At 41.3% G+C, this 24,678-nt stretch overlaps 2 protein-coding genes across 4 annotated transcripts; one reads left to right on the top strand and one right to left on the bottom strand.

Annotated features, from left to right (window-relative positions):
* The first annotated feature begins 224 nt into the window (after positions 1 to 224).
* LOC134226905 (immunoglobulin domain-containing protein oig-4-like) lies at positions 225 to 18,464 on the top strand. 3 transcript variants are annotated; one of them, XM_062708013.1, is made up of 6 exons: positions 317 to 416; positions 1,634 to 1,713; positions 2,270 to 2,428; positions 3,399 to 3,470; positions 17,912 to 18,061; positions 18,155 to 18,464. In XM_062708013.1, exons 3-6 carry the CDS (start codon positions 2,318 to 2,320, stop codon positions 18,311 to 18,313), a joined length of 492 nt encoding a protein of 163 aa, XP_062563997.1. In that variant the 5' UTR covers positions 317 to 416; positions 1,634 to 1,713; positions 2,270 to 2,317; the 3' UTR covers positions 18,314 to 18,464. The 3 variants fall into 3 exon arrangements, with proteins under 3 accessions (XP_062563996.1, XP_062563995.1, XP_062563997.1); XM_062708012.1 differs by lacking the exon at positions 1,634 to 1,713 and having other exon boundaries at positions 225 to 325; XM_062708011.1 differs by lacking the exon at positions 1,634 to 1,713 and having other exon boundaries at positions 289 to 416.
* Positions 18,371 to 24,678, bottom strand: LOC134226903 (guanine nucleotide-binding protein subunit beta-2). Its single transcript, XM_062708010.1, has 6 exons — positions 24,433 to 24,678; positions 19,606 to 20,051; positions 19,336 to 19,537; positions 19,135 to 19,264; positions 18,670 to 18,756; positions 18,371 to 18,609 (listed from the first exon to the last, which is right to left on the bottom strand). Exons 1-6 carry the CDS (start codon positions 24,502 to 24,504, stop codon positions 18,503 to 18,505), a joined length of 1,044 nt encoding a protein of 347 aa, XP_062563994.1. The 5' UTR covers positions 24,505 to 24,678; the 3' UTR covers positions 18,371 to 18,502.

Below are 24,678 nucleotides of genomic sequence, written 5' to 3'. Positions count from 1 at the left end.
TAAGGAAAAATCATTATATTCGAACAGATACATTCCAAAAGCCACGATTTTTACGTCTCATATCAGTTTAGCTTTGATTAAGTGCTGTACGACACCCGGTTGTGGTCGATTTCACTGTGACAATTCGCGCATCTGATTACCGTCAATTGGATAATGGTATGAAAGGCGATCGTTCTGATTCAATTTATGAGGTGAGCTTCTAGATGCTTGAGGTAGATAACATTGGGAGATCATGGATCGATTCTTGACGTCGTGCTCTACTCCCAGTCTCGGTTCACAGACATCGTAGTTTCATTCGAGCAGTTGATCACGACGGTTGGCTGAGGTGTGTGGCTGTTACGTCTTGTCGGTTGTGATTTACCGTTGTTGAAAGGAAATACTTTAAGCTGTAGTGGAGTAGTTGGTCGTGCACTTTGGTTTGTGTAGTTTCTCAATATAAAAATGGAACCTGATTCAAGTCTTTAGCTGAAAATATGAATGATGTGTTTAATTGATTATACATTATTAATGCAGTTACCGTACGGAATTTCATGGTGGTTTGGATTTTTGGTTCAGGACCTACAATGAGGCGATCTACAATGAGGTCCGGTTTTAAATTTTTTGAAAGTTGCGAACTTTACGATTTCCAAGGATGTTATCGATCATTTAATAAATTGCGTTCAATCATTTAGTAGTTTGTCAATAACTCATTCCAGAAGCTGAATTTCAAAATGTGAAGTATGGTAGACTTCTAGTGCGAAGGTTTTTCTACAACTCTGTCTAATGGTTCGTTGTAAACGAGCTTGGTAGTCATATTGCTACTGCTTCTGCCTCATACGCAGGAGGTTGTGGGTTCAATCCCAGGTCCGTACCATTATCTATCGCTATCGCTAGAACCGGAAATGGACTTCCATACCATTTCCATTACTATCCTGTACATTTAACTTGACTATTCTTGCAGTAGCTGCTAGAATTGGAAACTGAAAGCTTATTTCCTACATCCAATTAGAAGTTTCATGAGCTGCTTTCTACTATCCTATAACATTGGTAGCTCGTTAACCAAGAACGGACTTATACCTCTCGAACCTAACCGTATGAACTCGTGGCAGGTGCAGAGGTATATTCGGCTTGCAGTGGAAGAGTGATTGCATCATCATTTCCTCCCCCTTTCCTACATTGACTTGCATTCTGACGTGGTAGACGCCAGTATGACTTAACAAATGAGATCACCAGTACTTGTACATTGAAGATGTGTGCTAGTCCCAAGAAAACATCTGTTGGTTCTCTGTGCAAGAACAGCTGATCTGGTCATAATGGAGTAGCAACTACTGGCAGTCAATCAAGCTCAAGCTCAAGCACAACTCTGTCTAATGGTTCGTTGTTTGAATCCCACTAGTAACGGAGTTATAGCTATTGTTTCAGTAACTTAGACTAAATGTCAGCAAAATGTCAGTTTTAGTTGCTGCAACTAGCGCTATAACTCCGTTACTATTTAGTGGAATTCTATCAACGAACCGTTAGGCAGAGTTATAGAAAAACTTTCGCACTAGAAGTCCACCATACAACACTTTTTTAAATTCAGCTTCTGGAATGGTAAATGATCGGAATTAATAAATGATCGATAACATCATTAAACATCTCTTATCTTTTTAAGGAGAAAGTTCTCAAAATCCAAAACTGGCAGCCTCCTTGTTTCGAATCGCGTTTTTGATGACACCTTCCTAATTATTATAGGTATTTAATTTTCAGTCAAAAGCGCGACACAGCAAATCTTAAATAGTTGTCTGTTATCTCTTGCTTATTTTTTTTTCGAAGGTTGATGTTTCTGAAATGCGAGCTATATCGAGGATGCTTGGTTCCATATATGAACAGAATCACTTGATTGCATGAAACTTTAGCAGATTAACGTTGAAATAGTAAATTATTTTTAACTTTTGTCTTGGAATGTCTTCACCTGTCATAAGACGAATTGGTAGTACTATCCCATTCAATTTAATTGACAAGAGATGATTCACGTTTTGAAACTTTCGCTTTCATTTTCATCAGCAGCTATCAAGGCTGGGTGCTTAGATTTAAAATTTTCCCATTCCCATTCATTAGGCACTTCTATAGTTATCAACTGCGTGGTTTCTTAGTCATCATATTGGTGTATGGTTTCTAAGCGTGTAATATGGCTAACACAAATATTCTATGCCATTGGGAAGTTAGAAATGTTCCATCCGAAGTTTTTTTTTCATTCAGCCTGCAACAGCGCATCTTACCACATATTCCATTTTTTATTTTTTCGTAGGATATCAGGATTTCGTTAGAAGCGTGCGAAAAAACAGCCAAAGGCAGAATGAAATTTCAACTGAAAGTGTGGATAGTGCTGTGTGTGATGATTTTGATCATGCTAGTTGAAGACACGAATGCTCGACGTGGTCGTGCTCGAGGACGCACTAAATCCAGGGTAAGTGAGTTAGAAAATGTGAGCGTGCAAATAGTAGATGGAGAAGGATGACTACAAGGGATTTTTTTCCAATAAATTACTGTTTGTTTTTCTGATTTGGTTAACAATATTTTTACATGCTAAGATTTGATTATTTGTGTTTTACTAATTTAGTAGAAGAATTTTGAAATATCTAATTTGATATTTGCCTTTGGGAGTCAGATTGGGATTGTCAGATTGACGAAATATGCTGAATGGAGAGAGTATGAGTCGTTTCAAATTTCAAGTTGAACTCAAATAAAACGACAATTTGAAAAAAAATTCCCGGCAGTGATTATTTTGTAAATTTGTTATTTACCTAACTACTATGCGTAATATCTCTAATATCTAAAAATCTCAATCACGATGCACTTCCTGCGGAATCGCATGCGTGTAAGCTCGTGCTTCAGGCGTCGATGATTTAGATTTGATTGGTGTCAACAATATTAACAATCGACGAATATGCTCGTATATGCAAAGCGTAAGAAAGCGACACCAAAGCATGCGCTGATGGTCTGTTTCGTGCTTGCTGTTCAGTAAATCTTGCCTTTCACCAGTAGGTTCGCTAGTGTTCCAAAATCATGGATGAATCACATTCCACGGCAAAGACGCTTTCTATCTGTTTTGTGTATCACACGTATGCGAATAAAATATATTAGCTCTTTGTTGGCGAAAATCATTGGAACAAAATATGTTAAAGCATTTTTCACATACCATTTGAATCAAAAAGTAAGGAATGCAATTTTGAAAGTATGTGTACTGGTTAGCCATCGCCATCGGAGTGAACACTCTAAGTGAAAAATTGCCTCAGGGTAGCCTTGACGATTGGCACTTTTTTGTATTGTGTACACAAAAGAATTGGATGAGCTTTTGACTGCTATTTAGTTCATGTATCCAGATACTACCGGTTTATGCTAAGATTGACTAATTCTACTTTCATGTTTATTTTCAGATGCAAATTGGTCTGCCAATTACAGGAAAGTACCGGGACCCAGAGTCTGACCAGTACTATAACAACAATAACGTATGTTTTATCCTTTAATTCTAAGTCAGCTCTTTACTTCTGGATTTTTCGCACTTTTGTTCAACATATTATTTTTTCTAGTACGCAGATTTGAACGCGTGATAACAGCGACAATTGAATATACAGAAAAGGCTATGGAAGTCGATATTAGAATGTTTTGCCGTCCAGACTACCAGGCTATATAATTTCATACAGCGAATTTTGATATGAGTTGTTATATGCATTATTTCCATCTACGAACATTGATAACCATCAGATACCCTTAATATTAAGTTTAGACAAGGCAAGTGAATTGAACAAGTCGCTGCAATTGAACGTCTAAACGCCTTCATTTCAACTCACTTGAACGAAGAGAAAGCTAAACATTAGACCTGTTCACCATTTTCAAAAGTATTCCAGATTCAAAGTGCCACCCCTCTATTTCAATGAGTATCTTAAATGGAGTCTCCTGACCAATTTTCAGCCAAATCCATGAAGATTTGGAGGTGCATCAAACGAGATTTGTGATTTTTTAGACTTTTTCGTAGAAATGTCGTCTCAATGCATCAATTTAACTCCACATAATAAAAGGATTAGTCGTTGATAGCTTCTTTAGACTATTATCTACCACTTTGTCATTGATACTAGGATGTTTAGAGGGCTTATTCTATGACTTTTTATTAGATTTAGCTGAAAAAAATGCCTGAAAACCAGAAAAATAATTTTAGGTGCTTCTGGGGGTAGTATAAATTTTCAATATGTGCCCAATTCAATTTTTCCTTTCATTTCCTTCGAGTGTTGCGGAAGTTTCGTCCATACATCACTTTATTCTGAAAAATAAGCTTCGCCATGTAATAATGCAGTTTTCATGAAATACTCAACATTTGAATAGGGTAGTCAAGCAAGACCATTCCCCCCATGCTAAAACAAAGTTGACCATGATTTATGAGCAATGTCATCCAGTATTTTCGACCCACTGGTATGGATCTAGAGTGGGCTATGTGGTAGTGTCAGGGCCTGCAGATCAACAGGTCCACGGTTCGAGGCGCCGAGTAGATAAAGATTTTTTCTTGTCAAGTCTTATGGAAAATGCCATGTTTTCAATGACCTTTTGGGGTCGTTAACTACATTTGAATGTGATTGATTCTATACCCTCCTCCTAGTTATTGCATCACTCATGCCACTGACAACTCAAACAACTTTCACTGATTGAGATTATAATAAGTTCATGTCCATCATTGCAGTCATCAATTGTGGAGTAATGGTTTGTTAATGGGAGGGATTGATCAGGTTTTGTTTGTGCCATGAGTGTGGTACAATAACTAAGGAGAGGATAACTAGTAAATCAAGATGTTTTTTCAACTTTATAAGATTTTTTTATCACGTTCAATTTAAAGTATGTTTCCGACCGCGACAGATTATCGACAAAATGGAATTAGATACATGGCTTGATAAATAAAATATTTTCAACTGCTAGGCGCCTCGAACCGTGGACCTGTTGATCTGCAGGCCCTGACACTACCACATAGCCCACTCTAGATCCATACCAGTGGGTCGAAAATACTGGATGACATTGCTCATAAATCATGGTCAACTTTGTTTTAGCATGGGGGGAATGGTCTTGCTTGACTACCCTATTCAAATGTTGAGTATTTCATGAAAACTGCATTATTACATGGCGAAGCTTATTTTTCAGAATAAAGTGATGTATGGACAAAACTTCCGCAACACTCGAAGGAAATGAAAGGAAAATTGAAAATTTATACTACCCCCAGAAGCACCTGAAATTATTTTTTTGGTTTTCAGGCATTTTTTTCAGCTAAATCTAATAAAAAGTCATAGAATAAGCCATCTAAACATCCTAGTATCAATGACAAAGTGGTAGATAATAGTCTAAAGAAGCTATCAACGACTAATCCTTTTATTATGTGGAGTTAAATTGATGCATTGAGACGACATTTCTACGAAAAGTCTAAAAATCACAAATCTCGTTTGATGCACCTCCAAATCTTCATGGATTTGGCTGAAAATTGGTCAGAGACTCCATTTAAGATACTCGTTGAAATAGAGGGGTGGCACTTTGAATCTGGAATACTTTTGAAAATGGTGAACAGGTCTACTAAACATGTTCAACTTTTGGAAAGCCAATTGGATTTAATTGAGTTGTTCAATTCACTGTCAAAACGTAGTATAAAAGATATAGCTCGTAGTCTGGACGGCACATAATATAACTCGTACACGAGCACCTTAAAGTTTCTCTCAATCAGCAATTAAAAAATGGCGCTATCAATACCTGTCAATACTAATTTACTTTAAAAATTTCAGCCCACTTCTAGGAGGATTAATAACTTAACTTTTCCTTTCTAAAGATGCATCGCATCTTTTCATGCCTAAAAACCAAATAAACCAAACCCTTTAATTAAAAAAAAAGTTATTAAATTTTGAACAAAAAATCGAGCGTTCAAACTTCAATACATTGGCCACTCCTTCTGAATGGAATATACCTTACATACCCTACCCAGGGTTTGCAGAAATGGCTCTCAATAGATAACGAACAACGATAAAAGAGATGCAAAAACTGTTCCGAATCATAACAAGCCATGGTAACAAATGTATCAAACTATGTATACAAGTGCGAAAAAACAAAATAGGATAGGCAGCCCCCACAGAAAAATAGTGATTCTCGCTTTGTTTTCGCTCCTTTCGTGTTGGTTACTGCACAGCTGTGTAGAACAATACATTCAAAGTTAATTGCCTATATGCCGGGTATTAAGCCACCCGGAGTGGAAATTAATTACTATGTCTGAAACTTGATTATGCATATGTACAACATGTGATAGATTTAGTTCGGAAAAGGTATTGGAGGGTAACCGCCCCTTCGGTGGGGTTTGATCCCACGACCCCAGTTCGCATGACAGGTGCTTTCCCTACTAAGCTACGAAGGACCTCCGTCGTCCACCGCAGCTTAGCGGGTACTGATGAAACCAAATTCCCAGCACCAGGTACCAGCCGATCTCTCGCAATACATTTTCAGAACTAACTCTCTCAAATACCAAGTAGGATGAGTATTTAGTATTGTCCGGCTCCTACACACTTGCTTCATCAGCAACGGCGCTCAATGAAGTAGGATTGTGTGAGGTTGTGCCAGTTTGGTCGTCAGATCCCAACACGACCACACAAGCGAAGAGATCGCCACTCGAGTTCAGTACATTCAAAGTTAATTGCCTATATACCGGGTATTAAGCCACCCGGAGTGGAAATTAATTACTATGTCTGAAACTTGATTATGCATATGTACAACATGTGATAGATTTAGTTCGGAAAAGGTATTGGAGGGTAACCGCCCCTTCGGTGGGGTTTGATCCCACGACCCCAGTTCGCATGACAGGTGCTTTCCCTACTAAGCTACGAAGGAGGTCCTTCCAGATGCCACCTGAACCAACTGTGCAATTTTGCGCCGGAAAGAGTTACTTAAGTTTGCCTTAAAAACAATGGAACAACTTCAATAACTTTGTTAGTTTAAAAGGTAGAAGTAGAGACTCTGCAAACAACGAGATTTGAACCTGGTGATAGTTAAACTGCGCCCAAAACTATCCCTCATCAATAATGTTCGACACCGATAATGGACGAAGACGCGCAGCCTTGCCGGAACAGGGCCGGTGAGCTCGAGGAATGCAGAAGAACAGAACAGTCAAAGCAGCCATTGACGATGTAGTGGAGAGCAACGCCGACGTGGGACAATATTTCAGGCATATTTTGGAGGTGAAGGACCCAGCGCTGCGCTGGTAGACTTGCTGCAGCAAGAACTCGGCCGAATTAATATAACAGCATAGACGAAAACGGAGAAAGTAGGGAGCGGGTCCATTTGGGCAGCACCCCCTATTCCCGTCCGCAACGGTGATAACTCGACCGCGTTACAACCAAATGGCTTGATTGTTTGTACATCACTAGATATCGACAGAAACTAACCATGTACTAAAAAACAAATAATTCGGTTGTAATGTGCTCGAGTAATGAACGTTGCTGACGGGAATAGGGGGTGCTGCCCAAATGGTTCTCTACCCTATGTCTTTTTTTGAAGAAGAAATGTGTTGTTCACCAAAAACGCGCAAGCTCTATCAGAACTTGAACGCATACACCTAAGCTGAACGCATTCTAACAAAGGTAAAGGCAGCTCAAGAACAATAAGGCCCGATGACCACGTAGCACCTTTTCAACGCTTCGTGCAAGCGGCGTTAAAAAGACGCAGGCGTGCATCGGGGAAAAGCGGTAAGGCAACGTCGCCGTGCCGATACAATACTTTTGTGAATATTTGCCGTCGCAATTCATCAGCTATCATAAAGCATTTTTGCTGTTTTCGAGATACATATTTCAAATTTAATTTTAAAACTGAAAAAAATGCTTGTACTCCGCCCTAATCAAAACTTTCTCGCAATTCTCCATCACCAACACTAGGTTTCCCGATTAGTACATGAAAGTGCCAAAATTTGTACATCAACATCAAATCAATCAGAAAAACTTACTTAAACCTACCTTAACGGGTCGGTGAGTCATAAAGACTGGCATCTATAAAGCCGAGTCATGACCGACCGCTTCAAACTAGACAAGGTGACGGATTTAAATGATACGGATAAGGGAAAATTCTTTAATTATGTCACATTTTCATCTAAGCATGGTTTTCCTTCCTCCCTGATTTCCTTCAGAAGGGTTACTGCTTATGTTATCCTGCAAAACGACTAAACAATTTCGGTGTTGTTTTACCCCAAACTGATTTTTACCCTAGGTGATGATGGATGTTATAAATTCATCGTACATGGTTAATCACCCGCTATCCAACTTTCAGTTTGCTTATCAATCTGGTAGGTCGACAGTTACTGCACTACATACGTTGGTAACGAAAGTGGAGAAAAGTATCGCAGCGAAAGAAATAGCACTTTGTTCACTAACAGCGTCATCCGTATATATATAGTTAAAGTTTGACTATATGGAAAGCAGTGTTATGACCCGTAATGCTGGGTAGACACCTTTGCGTGGTGTGTTACGGGGTAAGATCTACCACGGTTACATTGCCAGCTACAGGCAAATCCTGACCCAACGATTACCTTCCTCATTATCCAACTCCATGGTACTTATGAGGGTGTCGCTAAGTCGGTGGCCTCTCGTTAAGTAAGTACTACATCAACACTTCCTTCCTCTCCCTAGTTACGGTGAAGATGGGCGTGGCCAGGAGTAGTAATCCTCATGCTTTTGTTATTTTTGTTTAAGACTGGAATCAAGGACCACTCCCCTCCTTGATTTATGATAGCATTCTAGATAAGGATCTCAAAAGTAAAACATGAGTATCACTAGTGTCCAATCTACGAATTACACCGTAACAATGCTAATGCTAATGCTAATGCTATATGGAAAGCAGTGTAATCCTCCACTTTGCACAAAAGTTCTGCTCTTAAATTTTACATCGTCAAAACGGTTACCTATGTTTGAGAGGGATATGTATTTGTAATTTTTAAGCGTCATGTCAATCTAAAAAAAGGCACGTTATGCAACGTACACACCAGTCAAGCAGTTTGACGAACATTGACTCCGTCCCCAAGAAAACGCTTCGGTTGCTGCTTTGTTTGAACGTGTGTGAAGTTGTTCGAACTACAGTGACTATAATAACAGTGTCGTCAAGTGTCAGAATTGGAACAGAATCGTCTGTCAGTTCCATACAAATGCGCGTTCCAAACGAGCAGGAGACCTGTCAAACGTGGCACATGACGTTACTCTTCTTATAGGACTGTAGTTCGAACAACTATTTGACAGTTGGCAGCTCGGTTGGAAAAAATTAAAACGTTTTGATTTTGGTTTGAGTTGTCGGGAGTGGAGTCAAGGTTCGCCGAACATGTTTGAACATTTGTATTGAAGTTGCACAAACCCCATATATTTTTTGATGGTTGGTGCTCAAGTTGGCACTTCGGTCGTTCGTGTGAGATATAGTTGGTCGAATAAATTGATTGTTCGTGCCGCTGTTGGTAAAACTTGATGGATGTTGGAATAAACGAGAGGTGGAGTCAATGTTGGTCAAACTGCTTGACCGTGTGTACGTTCCATTAGACATTGAAGGTGCTTTTGATAATGCTTCCTATTCCTCGAGCAATGGAAAATAAAAACTTTGACATAAGCGTCATTACCTGGATTCACTCGATGCTCCAATAAAGGAAAATCACCTCAGAGCTAGGAAGCTCGTCTATGACATTGAGGGTAACAAAAGGATGCCATCAGGGCGGAGTCCTTTCGCCATATTTGTGGTCTCTGGTTGTAGACAATCTTCTGAGAAGCTTAGAGAGGAAAGGTTTCGAGGTAGTTGGCTTCGCGGATGACGTTGTCATCATATTGAGAGGAAAATTTGACGCTATCGTCACCGAAAGAGTGGAACAAGCCCTAAAGTATACCAGTAACTGGTGTTTTCAGGAAGGTCTTAACATAAACCCGTCTGAAGTTGTAATTGTCCCTTTCACTAGAAGAAGGAAACTTCAGTTTAGTGAACAAGTAAAATATTCAGGAGTAGTTTTGAATGCCAAACTGAACTGGAATGCTCATATAGGGACCGTGATTGGGAAGGCAACCAGTGCTTTATGGCTATGTTCCAGGACTATCGGAAGAAAGTGGGGATTGGAACCTAAAATGGTCATTGTAGTATCGGATTCAACTCGATAATAAAACACGCGTCTCACTTGCTTGCTTGTCTGTCTTCAACTGACCCATTCTCTTTATTCATTCTCGCTTACACACCTAAAGAACATTCTTAATTAGTCTGTTATATTATACCCTGTTAGATCTCAATCTCGACACTACATTCCCCCACTTTCTCAGTAGTCCTGAACTATACCCAGTTGGTAATCATTGAGATACATAGGTTTCTTCTGCGCACGTCTAGAACGCGATGAGGGTCCAAAATCTGCATTTGCATTGTCAGTGGGTTTGTTGAGCTGCTTTGCTAGTTCGGAACAGGGACTTAATGTATCACTTCCTTCACCGACCATGTGATCCACGATGACTTCCTTTCTTGGTATCAGTGGCTTTAGATGCGAAACATTCCGATGAAATATTTTGCCGGTTTCCTTTGATTGGATAGTTGCATCTGCTCCATTGCGTTTGAGTATGACCATTTCTTCCGGACTGAAATTCGTTGACAGCTTGTTGTCCCTCGTCATCCTTTTCGCAACAACAGTATCTCCTTCCTTCAGTAAATTAGGTGTGGCATTACGTATTCTGTCGACATACTCCACACCTTTCTGCTTCTTCTCTCGGTCTGTATCCTGTATTTCTTCGATAGACTTTCTTACTACTTCTACTGGGAACGCTGGGAGTTTATCCCGAAGCACTCTACCGAACATCAGGGCTAAAGATGCTACTCCCGTGGTAGAGTGTGGAGTAGAATTGTACATAAGCAGATACATGCGTAGATCCCACTTCCAATCAACTGTAGTTGATTCTTGGCTAATCTTTTCTTCAGAGATCTATTTGCTCACTCGACCTTTCCGTAACTCGATCCCGAATTCAGTACAGAAGCTTTTGAGTGACTCACTCACAATTGTGGGCCATTATCTGTCTTAACAGATTGCGGAATGCCGTATCTGCAGAATGTTTTGTGCAGAGCTTGAATTGTATTCCTGGCTGATATTTCCTTCATTATGACAACCTCGACGAATCTGCTGATGTAATCGATAATAACCAAAAGATTATGGCCAGATGGCAGCGGACCCATAAAGTCCACCGCAATGTCAACCCAAGGTCTATTCGGTATCTGTGTCCTCACCAACGGTTCAGGGGCCACGAAAGACGAAACCAAGGTACACTCCTTACAGCTTTTAACGAAACGCTCCGTTTCTACATCCATTCCTGTCCACCACACTTTCTGTCTTAAACGTCTCTTCATCACTACAATCCCTGGATGTCCCTCGTGAGCTAGTTCCATAACCCTAGTACGCAAAGACTTCGGCACTACAATCCTTTCTCCGCGAAGAAGAACATTTTTAACGGTACACAGCTCAGTTGCATATGGTTTGAGGGGCTTGGCTCTGTCGGACCATGTTCCAGTTTCTAATGCCACGACAACGTCTCGAATTTCTTCATCAGTTTTAGCTTCATGTTGAATATCTTGTACAGTTATTGCTACTGGGGCGGAGAATGTAGCTAACATCTGAATATATTCTTCATTATCCGGATCATAGGTTTCCGGACTCGTTACTGACAATCTTGATAGAACATCGGCCACATTGGTTGCTCCAGGTTGATATACCACATCATAAGTGTACGATTGAAGTCGTAAAACCCAGCGCTCAATCCTAGCACATGGCTTAGATTTGGGACTGAACAAAAATTTCAGCGGCTTACAATCCGTAATCAGGGTGAATCTTGCACCTTGGAGGTAAAGTCTAAAGCGATCAACCGCCCACACCAGTGCCAACGCCTCCCTCTCCGTTTGAAAGTACTTCTTTTCTAAGTCCGTCAATGACTTACTGGCATAAGCAATTACTCTTCTCTGGCCTTGACTATTCTCCTGAACTAGCACTGCACCTAAACCGGTTGGACTTGCGTCCGCAACTAAGATCGATTTATCCTTTACATTGAAGAATCCCAATTGCTTTATATCGCTGACCGTACGCTTTATCTCATCAAAAGCTTGCTGGTGTACTTTCGACCAGTTGAAACTGCTTTCACTTTTCAACAGTGTTCGAAGGGGATCGGTTTTACTCGCTAGATCTGGTATAAATCTTCCCACATATGTTACCAAACCTAGAAAACTCCTAAGTTCAGTCGTATTGTTTGGCTTCCTAAAATTATTTACAGCCGAAACTCGACTCGCTGTTGGTTTGATCCCTTCTTTGGATAGCTCGTGCCCCAGAAATTCAAGTTCTTCAACATTGAATTGACACTTGTCCTTATTCAATACTATGCCGTATTCCTCAAACCTCTCTAAAAGTTTACTTAGTCGGTTATTATGTTCCTCTTGAGTGCGCCCTGAAACAACAACATCGTCCAAATAGACTACTACACCATCCAACCCAGCAACGATCGTGTCCATCACTTTCTGGAAAAGCTCTGGTGCACAACTTATCCCAAACATTAATCTTTTGTATCTAGTCGAGAAAAAAAATTAAAGAAAATAAAACAAATTAAAAAAAACAATGCATTTTATTCACTTCATGTTCTTCATATAACCATTTGAATTGTTTACCTGAACAATCCATACTTCGTTATGAAAGTCGTGATCACTCTGGACTCTTCTGAAAGCTCCAATTGGTGATACGCATCCTTGACATCTAATTTTGAAAATTTCACAGTTCCTTCTACATCCGCAAGCAGCTCTTCCATCACAGGTAGCGGATGCGTTTCACGCAGAACTGCCTTATTGGCCTGACGCATATCAACACACAGTCTGATATCCCCTGACGCCTTCAGGATGGGAACCACAGGTGAAACCCAAGGCGATGGACCATCCACTTTTTCAATGATGTCTGACTCTAGCAAGTATTCTAACTTATCGTGTATACGTTCTTCCAAAGCGATTGGCGCTCTCCTGTAAGCCTGCTGGATCGGTTGTACTGTTTTATCAATTGGGATCTCCAAAACAATGCCTTTTATTTTAGGAAAAACCTTGCGCTCCGTAGCTTGCACTGCGCCCACATCAAAACCAATCTTCAACACTTTCAGCGCTTTGGCGGTAGCGTCGCCGAGCAGATTCTGTTGTCCTCCCTCACAACGTAGAATTTTGCATTAACCGAGTTAGGTCCAGCTTCCACCATCGCACAGAACATGAATTTGATCTTCATGGGCCGCTCTGTGGCATAAGCGACCAATTTCCGATCCACCTCTGATGACATATCAGTGATCTTTACGCCCGCTTCTTGGGCACGCTTCCACGTAGCTTCCTCAATAACATTGGCATCCGCTCCTGAGTCAATTACCATTGGTATCTTAACACCGCCCACAACAAAATCGAAAACATTTTTACCCATAGCATAGAAAATCGTTTCATTCGCCTGTGTCTTGTCTTGATTTTCGGCCCTATCTCCAATCTGTCTGATCCGTTTTGGTTGAACAGTTTCCGGTTCATAACGACTTATGCGCTTCAAGCAACGGTTAATAAAATGGCCTATTTCCCCACATTTGAGACACTTCGCGTTTCGCGCACGGCAGAAGTTGTCACCTTTCAAATGACCTTTACGTCCACACGCGAAGCAAGCTCTGTTGAGAGTATAACCTGACATTTGACTTGGCCTCTGTCTTCCCAAACCAGGTCGCTTGAAAACCTTGTTAACAATACCAGGCGGCTTGGGATCGGCGTGAGTTCGATCTAGTTCTTTCATTTGCAACTGAACATCCGCCAGTGTAGTCCCCAAACTAACTATATCCTCTAGCGCCAGATCTTTAGCAAGTATCTGTCGTCGAAGCTCGTTTGATCGGCAAGTCTCCACTACTTGTTCAATAATTCGATCTTCAATTTCCCTTGGATCATACCGATCGAATTCGCATCGCTTAGCTTGAATACGAAGTCTCAACACATAGTCCGCAAATCTCTCTTCTTCCTTCTGAGCAATCTGCCGAAACAAGTGGCGCTCGTAATTCCGTCTTCTCATGGGCTCGAAATGCTCGTCCAGTTTTCGAATAGCTACATCGTAATAAGGTGGGTCAGCAACTACATGCGGAATTTGATCAACCCCGGGGAGATGATCGAAAATTTCCTGGATTTCCGACCCCGCCAAATGCAACAACTGCGATCGTTTTTCCCACTGTGAAGTTACGCCACATGCATCAAAATATCTTTGTAGTTCTCTTTTCCACTTGAGCCATTCTGTTGGCAACCGAGATCTATCAGCTGAGATTTCAAATGGACGTATACGACGAATTGAATCCATCCTGTATGATTTAATAATAAACATTCAAATAATAACAAATTCTTCACAATAAAATATGAAAGAATAGTGAATGATGTGGATGGATGATTTCAAATCGTCATATGAATATAATTTATTTATTTACCCTCAGACTAAGGCCGGAGTGGCATATGAATATAACCTATACTATAAAAACACATAACCTGTTCGTTTTTAGCTACCGTGGCATCATGTCATAAATGTAACATTCTTCGCAGTTTTGTTCCCGTATGTAAAAATAACAAAAATTAGCTTACCTTGGTGCTGTTGTTCAGTGATTTCAGCAGGGAAATTTCGTAGCTTGTCGGTTAATCATTCATTCAATTATTTGCCATTTCTGTTCTCATAAATAAATTCATTACGTTAGTTATGGCAGTCTCATACTCGTGTATGTACATAATTTACAACTTAACCTCGCACAGAACCTCGTTGCAGAACTTATTTACAAACACCACTATCATCCACGTATAATAAATACATAAATCCCCGGCACACAGTTGCCGCCTCTGCAGATCATTTTCTCTTTGCGACCAGTTGCAAAACCACACCAATAAAGTGATAAGACGCATACGAGCATATAGCTTTCATCATTTTCTTCTTGGCACACAGTTGCCATTTCTTTTTCCTTGCACCCAGTTGCAAAACTACTACAGGCACACAGTTGCCAAATTATAAACTGCACACATATTTCCTATTTTATTGCACCCAGTTGCAAAACTACTACAGGCACACAGTTGCTAAATTCCAAACTGCACACATCATTTAGGCACACCGTTGCCTCTGTATCCCATGTAATAACGACGCTTTCTTCTTCGGTTAATTACCACAGATATCCGTTATGTTACATAATTTACAAGTACTCCGTCTCATAATAGCTGTCATCATGCTGCTATTTTGCTATCACTCTCCTCTTCACGGTCTTGTCATGTCTTGTCAGCAATACAACTCACTCTCTCGTTTCTTGTACTTTACTCACCAATACCAATCCATTCGACTCTGCAGCAAAGTTAATAAATATTTCCCTCTATTTCCTTTCACATGATGATGATTCACATGTCTAAGAGCATTTCCGTTTCCCAGTCCAATAGTATTCGTGGTAACTTCACTTCCATTTATAAACATACACCAATTTCTAAATAATGCCCGAGAACGGTGATTTCATTTCGCAAAAAAAAAACTTTTTTTCGAGGCACTTGATACATTTTGCCTCTCTGGCTCTAACACAACAATTTTGTAATAATAGAATATAATAGCTATTTCCACCACTACTAAAATCATCCTTCCACAACCATTTCACTTTTTTCTCATTCCGCCATTTTTTTATATATGTGATGGCATCAGAACGGCTATATCCATTTTCTATCTGAAAATCACTCACCTTCGCCAGATTGTAAGAAAAGAAATTTCACTCAACAGAAAAAAACGCTACTCTTCGAAATCTCGCACTTCTAACCGGCTCAACGATACTTGTTTTACCGCGTCGCCAAATTGTAGTATCGGATTCAACTCGATAATAAAACACGCGTCTCACTTGCTTGCTTGTCTGTCTTCAACTGACCCATTCTCTTTATTCATTCTCGCTTACACACCTAAAGAACATTCTTAATTAGTCTGTTATATTATACCCTGTTAGATCTCAATCTCGACACTACAGTCATATGGATTTACACAGCAGTGATCCGTCCAAAAGTTACGTATGCTTCGCTAGTGTGGTGGCCGAAAACAAAAAAGGCAAACGCACAAAGGAAGCTGGCAAAACTCCAACGTCTAGCGTCGATTGCTACAACAGGAGCGATGCGAAGCACTCCAACTAAGGCTTTGAACGCAATTTGCTTCCTCTGCATGAATACGTGCAGTTGGAAGCTGAGAAAGGTTTGCTAAGGCACAAATCTTATTAGTAATGAAGTTTAACACCGCTTAGTTTTGGATTGCATTTGGGTAAGATTTGGAATGTTTTTTGGAAGAAATTGGAACTTCATTGTATTTGCTGAAATCTCGGATAACAAAAAAAAATGTCGTTGGCTTCGTAAATGTGTTGTTCCCTAATCATCCATTCATTACTTAGTTCCTGAAATAGACTTATTGCCCGAACAGTTTTCACTTTTTACTAGACATAACTTTCATTAAGTTTGATAGTATTGACTCAGAACATAAACCGTTCTTCATGAACCAATAACTTGGGCAAACAAAGTAATTCAACGAACGCATACTCCATACTTTCTGAGCATGAAGACAAAAATGACATCGTACAGATCAATGTACATGATTAAGAATGAGATAATGGGAGAGAATATCCATCAAAATTCAGCGCCAACATTTCATAAGGGCGAAACTGCATATGTAAACAAGAGCATTTCACGTTGATGTTGGGCCACCCATGCAATCCCACACTCCTCATGGAAGCAACAAATCTTCTTCTTTCATTAAATGGCGTTGGATTGCGTGGATGGGCATAAATTAGCCCACTAGCGACGTGAGAAGTTCTTGTTTACAAAAGCAGTTTCGCCCTTTTGAAATATTGGTGCCTAATTGTAAATATAATGCCTTTTGAGCCAGTTCAACAGTGTCTTAATGGATGACATATGATCCCTGTACGGCTGGAGAACTGCTTCAAAAGTTATTAACTTGTCATTTTCATGAATCGGGAATTGTATACTTTCTTATATTTAATAAAAAACCCTCTTTATGCATATGCACAACATGTGAGAGATTTAGTTCAAAAATGTATTGGAGGGTAACCACTTCCTTCGGTGGGGTTTGATCCCACGAAACCAGTACGTTAGACAGGTGCTTTCCATACTAAGCTACGAAGGACCTCCGTCGTCCTCCGCAGCTTAGCGGGTACTGATGAAACCAAATTCCAAATTGAAGCTCATTTAATGTTTGGAAACTCATTACCTGATGAATCTTGTTTGGAGGCGATTCCGATGCTGTTAAGACGTGGAACTGCTGTTGGATTCGTCCGATCGACGTTTGAATATTTGAATTTTAGAATTTTTGCCTGCAGAAGCGGATGGGTCGTTTTTAAGAATTGGTATTGAATTGACCTAATAAAATTTTATAACGATCTTTCTGAGCTTCTTTTGTTTGATGGGAATTGGGAATATGATTCAAACGCTATCAATGGGAAACTGCAAATTAAAAAAAACTGCTCCGGCATAAGATCTAACTACTGCACACGATGTTCAAGTGGCCATCATAGGCTAGTCCATTGTCGGTATGTGTCCTAGTAAGGGGAACGTAAGGGCGGGGCGGGTTCAGCCTTGCCAAACCAAGCTACCATGTAGCTCCAACTGAATACCTAAAAAAAGACTATTCCAATTCCCTGGAAACAAATGTATGTAAAAAATTTCCCGCATATAACAATCTTTTATCTTAGAGCAATTAGTGCTCGGTTTTTGATCTTGATTAGAATCGACAATATGTTTATGTGATTATTCGACCTACTTTTTGTACCAACATTTCAGATATTTAGAGCTGACTCTAGCTAGTTAAGCTACTTTCAACCATGACACATTAACAGAATATTTTATATTCCAGGGAGCGAAAATAACACTGGCCTCTCACTTCGATTATGAATACGTATTAGGTCACAAAATAGCGTTTCTTTGTGTAGCTCGGGGTACCCCACGGCCCACAATCACGTGGTTTAAAGATGGTGTGGAAATTTTCAGTCACCTCTATTTGCATGTAGGTTTTTGCCATTTGGAACAATGTCGTACAATGGAATGATTATGACTATTATTTGAAATTACCGGCATCATTCTATTCGAATTTGCTTAGGTGCACGAGTGGTACATCGGAAAGGACAAGGTGAAATCCAAGATTGAAATAGATCCAGCCACCCAGATGGATGCCGGAGTGTACGAATGTACGGCGGATAATATGTACTCGATCGACCGGAGAAGTTTCAAGACGGATTTCTCGATTGCGTTTGACTGATGGCTTTCAGTTGGTGGACCAATGGACTGTGTTTTAGTGATAATATAGCCGTTAATGTTATGATTAAGAATATGATGGTTTATTTCTTTTCGTTTGATTTGGAAAATGTTTCCGAGACCAAAGAGTATCCAAAAATACATATCAATAATAAGTATTGGATGACATATTATTCCGACTGCCTTGAAATATTTACACCCAAATACGAACATGTTGATCCCAGCTACATGATGCCAAGGCCATCCCATTCGGGGCCATGCAGATCGATGTAACGCGGTTTTCGTGACCACTTAAGGTGCCTGATAATGTAGATTAAGAAAATTAAATTGGTCAACATTTGATTTCGGTGCTCATCCTACCGTTATGCTGTCCCTTCATAGTATCCCAAATGTGAACGTTGTTGTCATCCGAGCCGCACAGTATGTATCTTCCGCTAAGTGATAATGCTTCGAAGAGAAAAAGGTAATTTAGAAAATATGTACTTATAGGCGAAATCGCGAAATATGCAGCAGCAGAAATGTTTGCTTAATGTATAATATTTAATAAAGATTACATGCAGTGTTCAACGCTCGAAGTCGAAGATTTTAGCATTCAACATTAAATTTTGGTGAATTAGTTAAAGTATTGAATCGTCAGGTGACAAAGATAAGACTTTAGTGTAAATTTGAGTAAACGTTTAAATTTAATGACTTGATAGCCTTCTTATTTCAGAAAGGCATAATCGATCAAGATCTTAGACAAACAAAACCATTTATATTTGTTCCGCTGTGCATATTGCCAGAAACGTAAAACATACAAATACAAACATTAAAAATTAATCTTACCACATGATGTAAAACCACTGCTTTTATTCGGTGGTTCGTAGTGTCCAATCTGTTGATCAGATCGAAAATCGAACAACCGAGCTGTCTTATCTTCTGATCCAGTAGCAAATCCGAAACCACTTGGATGATACTGAAAGCAAATTGTTCAGCGAAATCTATAGATTTTAAATTACATTCATACAAACCATTCGCGACACTTACCGAAACACTGTTAACATCAGCATCATGCCCGAAAAATGTCTGTTTCGGAGACGATTCTCGCACATCCCACAGCTTGCAGGTTCTATCGACCGATCCAGTTACGTAGGTATTTTTGTCTGGACTGAGAGAAATTGATACAACGTCACCAGCATGGGCATCGAATTCGGAAGTCTTTTTGCCCACTTGCAGATCCCATACGCAACTGGAAAAACGTATCATCATTGTTGAGCAACCGCAGTTCAATTATCAAAAGGCTAAATTCATACTAACATCTTCATATCACCGGATCCAGTGAGCACGTGGGTATCGTCCAGAAAGCGGCAAGAGCTCAGAAATCCTTCGTACCCAGCTAACTCTCGAACGATTTTGGCGTTTCCTTGAGCGTCCCGGTTGTTCAGGTCGTACACTGTACACATATTGTCCATACCACCACAGGCGACGAAATTTCCTGACTCAGCATAGGCCACACTCATAACCCACGCCGAGCGGAGGGGAATTACCTGAACCTTGTTACCCGTCCAGGTGTCCCAGATGATAAGCTTGCCATCCAGGGATCCGGTCACGCAGTGCCGCGAATCGCCAGCGTAGTGCACCGAGTTGACCTTGTTGATATGACCTTTGAGGAACTTTTTCGTGCTGATGCGCACTTTAGGCACATCGCCCATATCCGAACATTTTTCCTGGAGTGTACAATCGGCCGCCTTCTTTTGTTCTTCCTGGAATACATTGAAAATAAATAAAAAAACCTGAATAATCCACCTAGTGGTAATAGTGCCTTTTGAGTCCAAAGTGCGATCTGTATAATATTCAATGGGACAGAATTCAATTAAGAATAAGCACCTGAAAATAAGTGATTTTGTTGCGAACATACTTACACACACACATATACACACAAATATGTGCATGCGATGTCATCATGCCTAGGAAAGTCCACCCTAGGAATGGGAGGCCACCGCCTTACTGGTGGACTCAAGCAATTGCGAACCTGCGCCGCGCCTGCCTACGGGCACGGAGGCGGATGCAGCGAGCACGCACAAAAGAGGAGCATGTCGAACGACGGGTGGCGTTCGTGGCTGCTAGTGCCGCTCTGAAGACTGAGATTAGATCAAGCAAAAAGCCTGCTTCGAGGGCCTGTATAAAAGTGCCAACGCGCATCCATCGGGTAACGCCTATAGGGTCGTAATGGCCAAGACATGTGGGGCGATGACCCCTACAGAGAGGACTCTAGAGATGCTGGAGATGATCATCGCGGGGCTCACTTTGGGGAGCACAAGTCCCTGGCCTCACTTTGTGGAACTGCTAGGGGCCTGAGTGACCGACGAGGGATGAGTAACTGTGGCGGAACTTGCGGGGATTTCACAGTCCCTTAATGTAGGTATGGCACCAGGACCTAAAGCATGAAAAGGCAGAGCTTGGTCCTATTGACAAAGGCGGGAAAACCACCGGGAGATCCGTCGGCATATAGACCTGCTTGATACGGCCGGAAGGTGCTCGAGAAGACCATTTTCAACAGGTTGTTGATACGCACGGAGAGTGCGGATGGTCTATCGAGTAACTAGTTTGGCTTCCGATAGGGTAAGTCGACCGTAGACGCTATCTTGTCGGTTACCAAATCCGCGAAGATAGCTATCCAGCGTAAGAGGAGGGGAGTTCGCTATTGTGCAAAAATAACTCTCGACGTGAGGAATGCATTCAACAAGGCCAGTTGGGCATCTATTGCAGATGCGCTCATGCGTCTTGGAATTCCCGAGTACCTGTATAAGATTCTCGGAAGCTACGTCCAGAATCGAGTACTGGTATACGACACGGAGACGGGGCGAAAGTACGTTGACATAACCTCAGGGGTTCCGAAAGGTTCCATACTGGGTCCGGTGTTATGGAACGTCATGTACGACAGTGTCTTGAGGTTGAAGTTCCCGGTGGGCGTGGTAATCGTCGGCTTCACTGACGATATTACGCTGGAGGTCTACGGCGAATCGATCGAAGAGGTGGAGTTGACTGCAGCCCACTCGATCGCAATTGTGGAGGAGTGGATGAGTTCCAGGAAGTTAGAACTGGCTCACCACAAGACTGAGGTGGTTGTTGTTAACAACCGAAAGTTGGAGCAACAAGCGGTGTTAAGGGCAGGCAACTGCCAGCAAGCGCAAGCTTCTGGCTAGTGTCGCTCTGTCCATACTGAGGTATGGGGGGCCAGCTTGGGGCACGGCCCTGCGTATCAACTGCTACAGAACGAAGTAAGAAAGTACGTATAGGCTCATGTGCCGAAGAGTTGCGAGCGCGTATTGTACCGTGTCGCACGATGAACTTTGCGTCATCACCGGTATGATGCCTGCCTATTGATATCGTTATCGGTGAAAACATAGTGTTTCGAAATGCGCGACACGAGAGGCATCCGTAGGACTGTCAGGTTGGCCTCAATAGTCAAATGGCAGCGTGCGTGGGACAGTTCCACTAAGGGTAGATGGACACATAGGTCTCGCCCGAGTGTCCGGTGTGCGCAGGTTTAGAGGAAACGGCGGAACACGTGTTGTTCGTGTGCCCACGTTTTCGCACAATGCGTGACCACATGCTTGCCACATGTGGTCTGGGCACTACCCCGGACAACCTAGTCCGGAGGATGTGTAAAGATGAAGTTGGCTGGAACGCCGTTTTATCGGATATGGTCCAAATCGTCTCGGAGCTACACAGAAGGTGGCGCGTGGACTCCAGGAATGGCTAGTTCAGACGCAAATAAGGGCTCGGAGTCGGCTTCATGGGTCATACCGATGCCCTGTGGTTGAACTCGATCCTTTTATCGAACAAGTGGCCGCGCAAAGAACAACATGGTATCGTCGCTTTCGCGGCGCCGGTTAACCTGGCATCCCTTTGAAGCATTACTTTCTGGTTATACAGAAGGGACGATGAGCTTGGCAACAATGGAAACGGTTTTGCAGGTCGGGGACGTAGTCATGTTGGATGCCCACGTGTTCCATTACTAGCCGAAAAATGTGTAGCATGCCGTCCTTTGAATTTGTTTTCCTAGGATACAAGTTGCTAAGTTAGGTCAGTGCTCTTGAACAGTGTGCAGTGTTCAGAACGTTTTGAACACGAACACGCGTTTTCGTGTTCAGATGCATCTCTGTTTGCTGATGGAGGTGGTCCCTTACCCCGCACTTCCTGGACGTCCAACCCGGAATGTCTGTTGAGCAGATTCCCCCTTCATTGCTTAGGAAGAAAAAAACACACACACACATACACACGCACAGACAAACATCATCTCAGTTCGTCGAGCTAGATTGACATGTATAAGACTAGAGCCTCCTATAAAAAGTTTGTTTTTGAAGCGAACGAATAGCCTCCAGTTAGCCTTACGAAAAAAGGGATAGGATTGCCAATCCGGAGATGGTGAGTTCGACTCTCGTTCCGGTCTAGGATTTTTTTCGGGTGGGAAACATTCTCGACTCCCTGGGCATAGTTTATCCATAGTGCTAGCCACACATCGTTTAGTAAGCAAATGGAAATATCGTTCAATACGCAAATCACTAATCAGTATCAAAACCAACAGAGAAGGTTCGCGAATTGATTTAACTGCAACGGTTTTTTGTTATTAACGGCATAATAACAAGGTCCCGCTATTTAGACTCTTGACAGAGAGCAATCCCATTGAAGGCACGCCTAATCCTTTCTTGAGAAAACAGAACAGTAATATTGTTATTTGGCCATGCATCGGAGCCCTAGCCACATCCTTGTCTTGCTGGTAGAATATCACCAGTAAAGATACAAACCCGCAAACTTAATTTTTTTACCGGGATCTCAGCAATTTGTTCAACTTTTACCGAGATTCGCACAGCCGAGCCCCAGCAAATATGTTTTTCGCTGAGATATCTGTCAAAATTGCTGAAATCAGTTTTTTTTTATTTTGCTGGGCTCACGGCTGTGTGGATTTTGCCGAGCTGCAGAAATAAAAACTGAGTGTGCGGGATTTAGCTCTATCTACTAAACCATTTCTAGCTAAAGAATTCGTTCAGTAACAAGAATTTGCGTGTGTTCCTCTCACTAACAGTTCTTGAAGAGTTAGTACGCTCTAAAACCTCTAACTCGTTTTTTTTCCAGCGATCAGTTCAGCCTAGGATGGGCCCTGCTCGAGAAATGGATTAGGCTAGGGCTCTGTTTGGTAGATCTTACATCGTAGCACACTACGTCAAAGTGATCTACCGTGTTACGGGACATGTTCTATAACGTTAGCTCACAAATTGTGATATTCCAGTATTCGAAGCAACGACACTAACAGGCGACGAGTAATTGGTTTCCTACTTAGGGCACAGGCACAGGCAGCGCTCATCAAAGGTTCAGAATACGGGTTAGGAATCTCAAGATAATCCTTTGTTATCCGATAGGTGACATCAGGGTATACATGAACGATTTCACGGCAAAGATCGGCTCCGACGACACGGTATATCAGTCAATGGTGTCAGAAAAATGCGAAAATAGTGATTTTTTTGTAGAATTCTTTCGAGAAGGACATATAACTTTTCACGCAATTTCTTTTACGTAGGTCGCTAAATACATGACTATGTTTATGCTGGTTTTACAATCGTTGAAGTCGTTTTTCACGCGAATTTAGAGATTCTCGCGATCGTGTATAAACCGATATCGGTGTACTGAAAATCAAATCGGATACACTGCATCAGCCAGTAATCCATTCCGCGTGAATCTCTAGTGTAAGAATTCCCAAGTAAGCTCCCGAAAATAGTTTCCGAGTTGAGCTCCACCACTTTTGTTTCTCGCTCAGTGACCAATGGTCCATTACGCTACCCCTTCATGGCCATTTAAATGACTTTTGCAAATCTCACACAATACACTACACTTAATACGAATTCCTCGGTTACACTCTCGACATAACATTGCTAAGTCTCATATTCAATCACTTAAAAAAATCCACCCTTTAGAAGATAAAAACTTTTTATGTTGACGTAGCATAAATCAAGGTGCCTATCTTTTGAATCGCTATGATCATTAATCGTTAGTCGTGTTTTTTAAAGAGATATTAAGCTATCAAGAACTAATTTAATCAGTCCTTGATCTGAATCATAAACTGAAAAACTTCACCAACTGCACCTTCATTTTTCCAATTAAGTCATTGATTTCCTTTTTCAGCGCAGCCACCTCAGGATCATCTTTTGGAGCCATCTTTTACACTTTTCTTATTGGTACAAAACTAGAAAACTGTTACTTGAGAGAACGAAAATAAATTTTCTCAAAAAAATGGAACGAAATTTCAAAATTAAATTAATCAGCTAGTCGGTGACGGTTGCAGCTGGTCACGGCATACGATGGAAATGAACTGCCCGGTATGCTCTCGGC

This window comes from Armigeres subalbatus, chromosome 3 (genome assembly GCF_024139115.2).
Source record: "Armigeres subalbatus isolate Guangzhou_Male chromosome 3, GZ_Asu_2, whole genome shotgun sequence".
Taxonomy (NCBI): domain Eukaryota; kingdom Metazoa; phylum Arthropoda; class Insecta; order Diptera; family Culicidae; genus Armigeres; species Armigeres subalbatus.
The sequence above is the reverse complement of the archived record's forward strand: the minus strand, read 5'-3'. Positions and strand labels throughout refer to the sequence as shown.

Bases quoted from the DNA above. Each gene is read 5' to 3' on its own strand.
- LOC134226905 (XM_062708012.1), top strand. From the start codon at position 2,318: ATGAAATTTCAACTGAAAGTGTGGATAGTGCTGTGTGTGATGATTTTG. The intron at 2,429-3,398 runs GTAAGTGAGTTA...GTTTATTTTCAG, and splicing joins GAGGACGCACTAAATCCAGG to ATGCAAATTGGTCTGCCAAT. The intron at 3,471-17,911 runs GTATGTTTTATC...TTTATATTCCAG, and splicing joins AGTACTATAACAACAATAAC to GGAGCGAAAATAACACTGGC.
- LOC134226903 (XM_062708010.1), bottom strand. From the start codon at position 24,504: ATGGCTCCAAAAGATGATCCTGAGGTGGCTGCGCTGAAAAAGGAAATC. The intron at 20,052-24,432 runs GTGCAGTTGGTG...AATGTATTCCAG, and splicing joins ACTTAATTGGAAAAATGAAG to GAAGAACAAAAGAAGGCGGC. The intron at 19,265-19,335 runs GTAAGTGTCGCG...ATTTGCTTTCAG, and splicing joins CTGATGTTAACAGTGTTTCG to TATCATCCAAGTGGTTTCGG.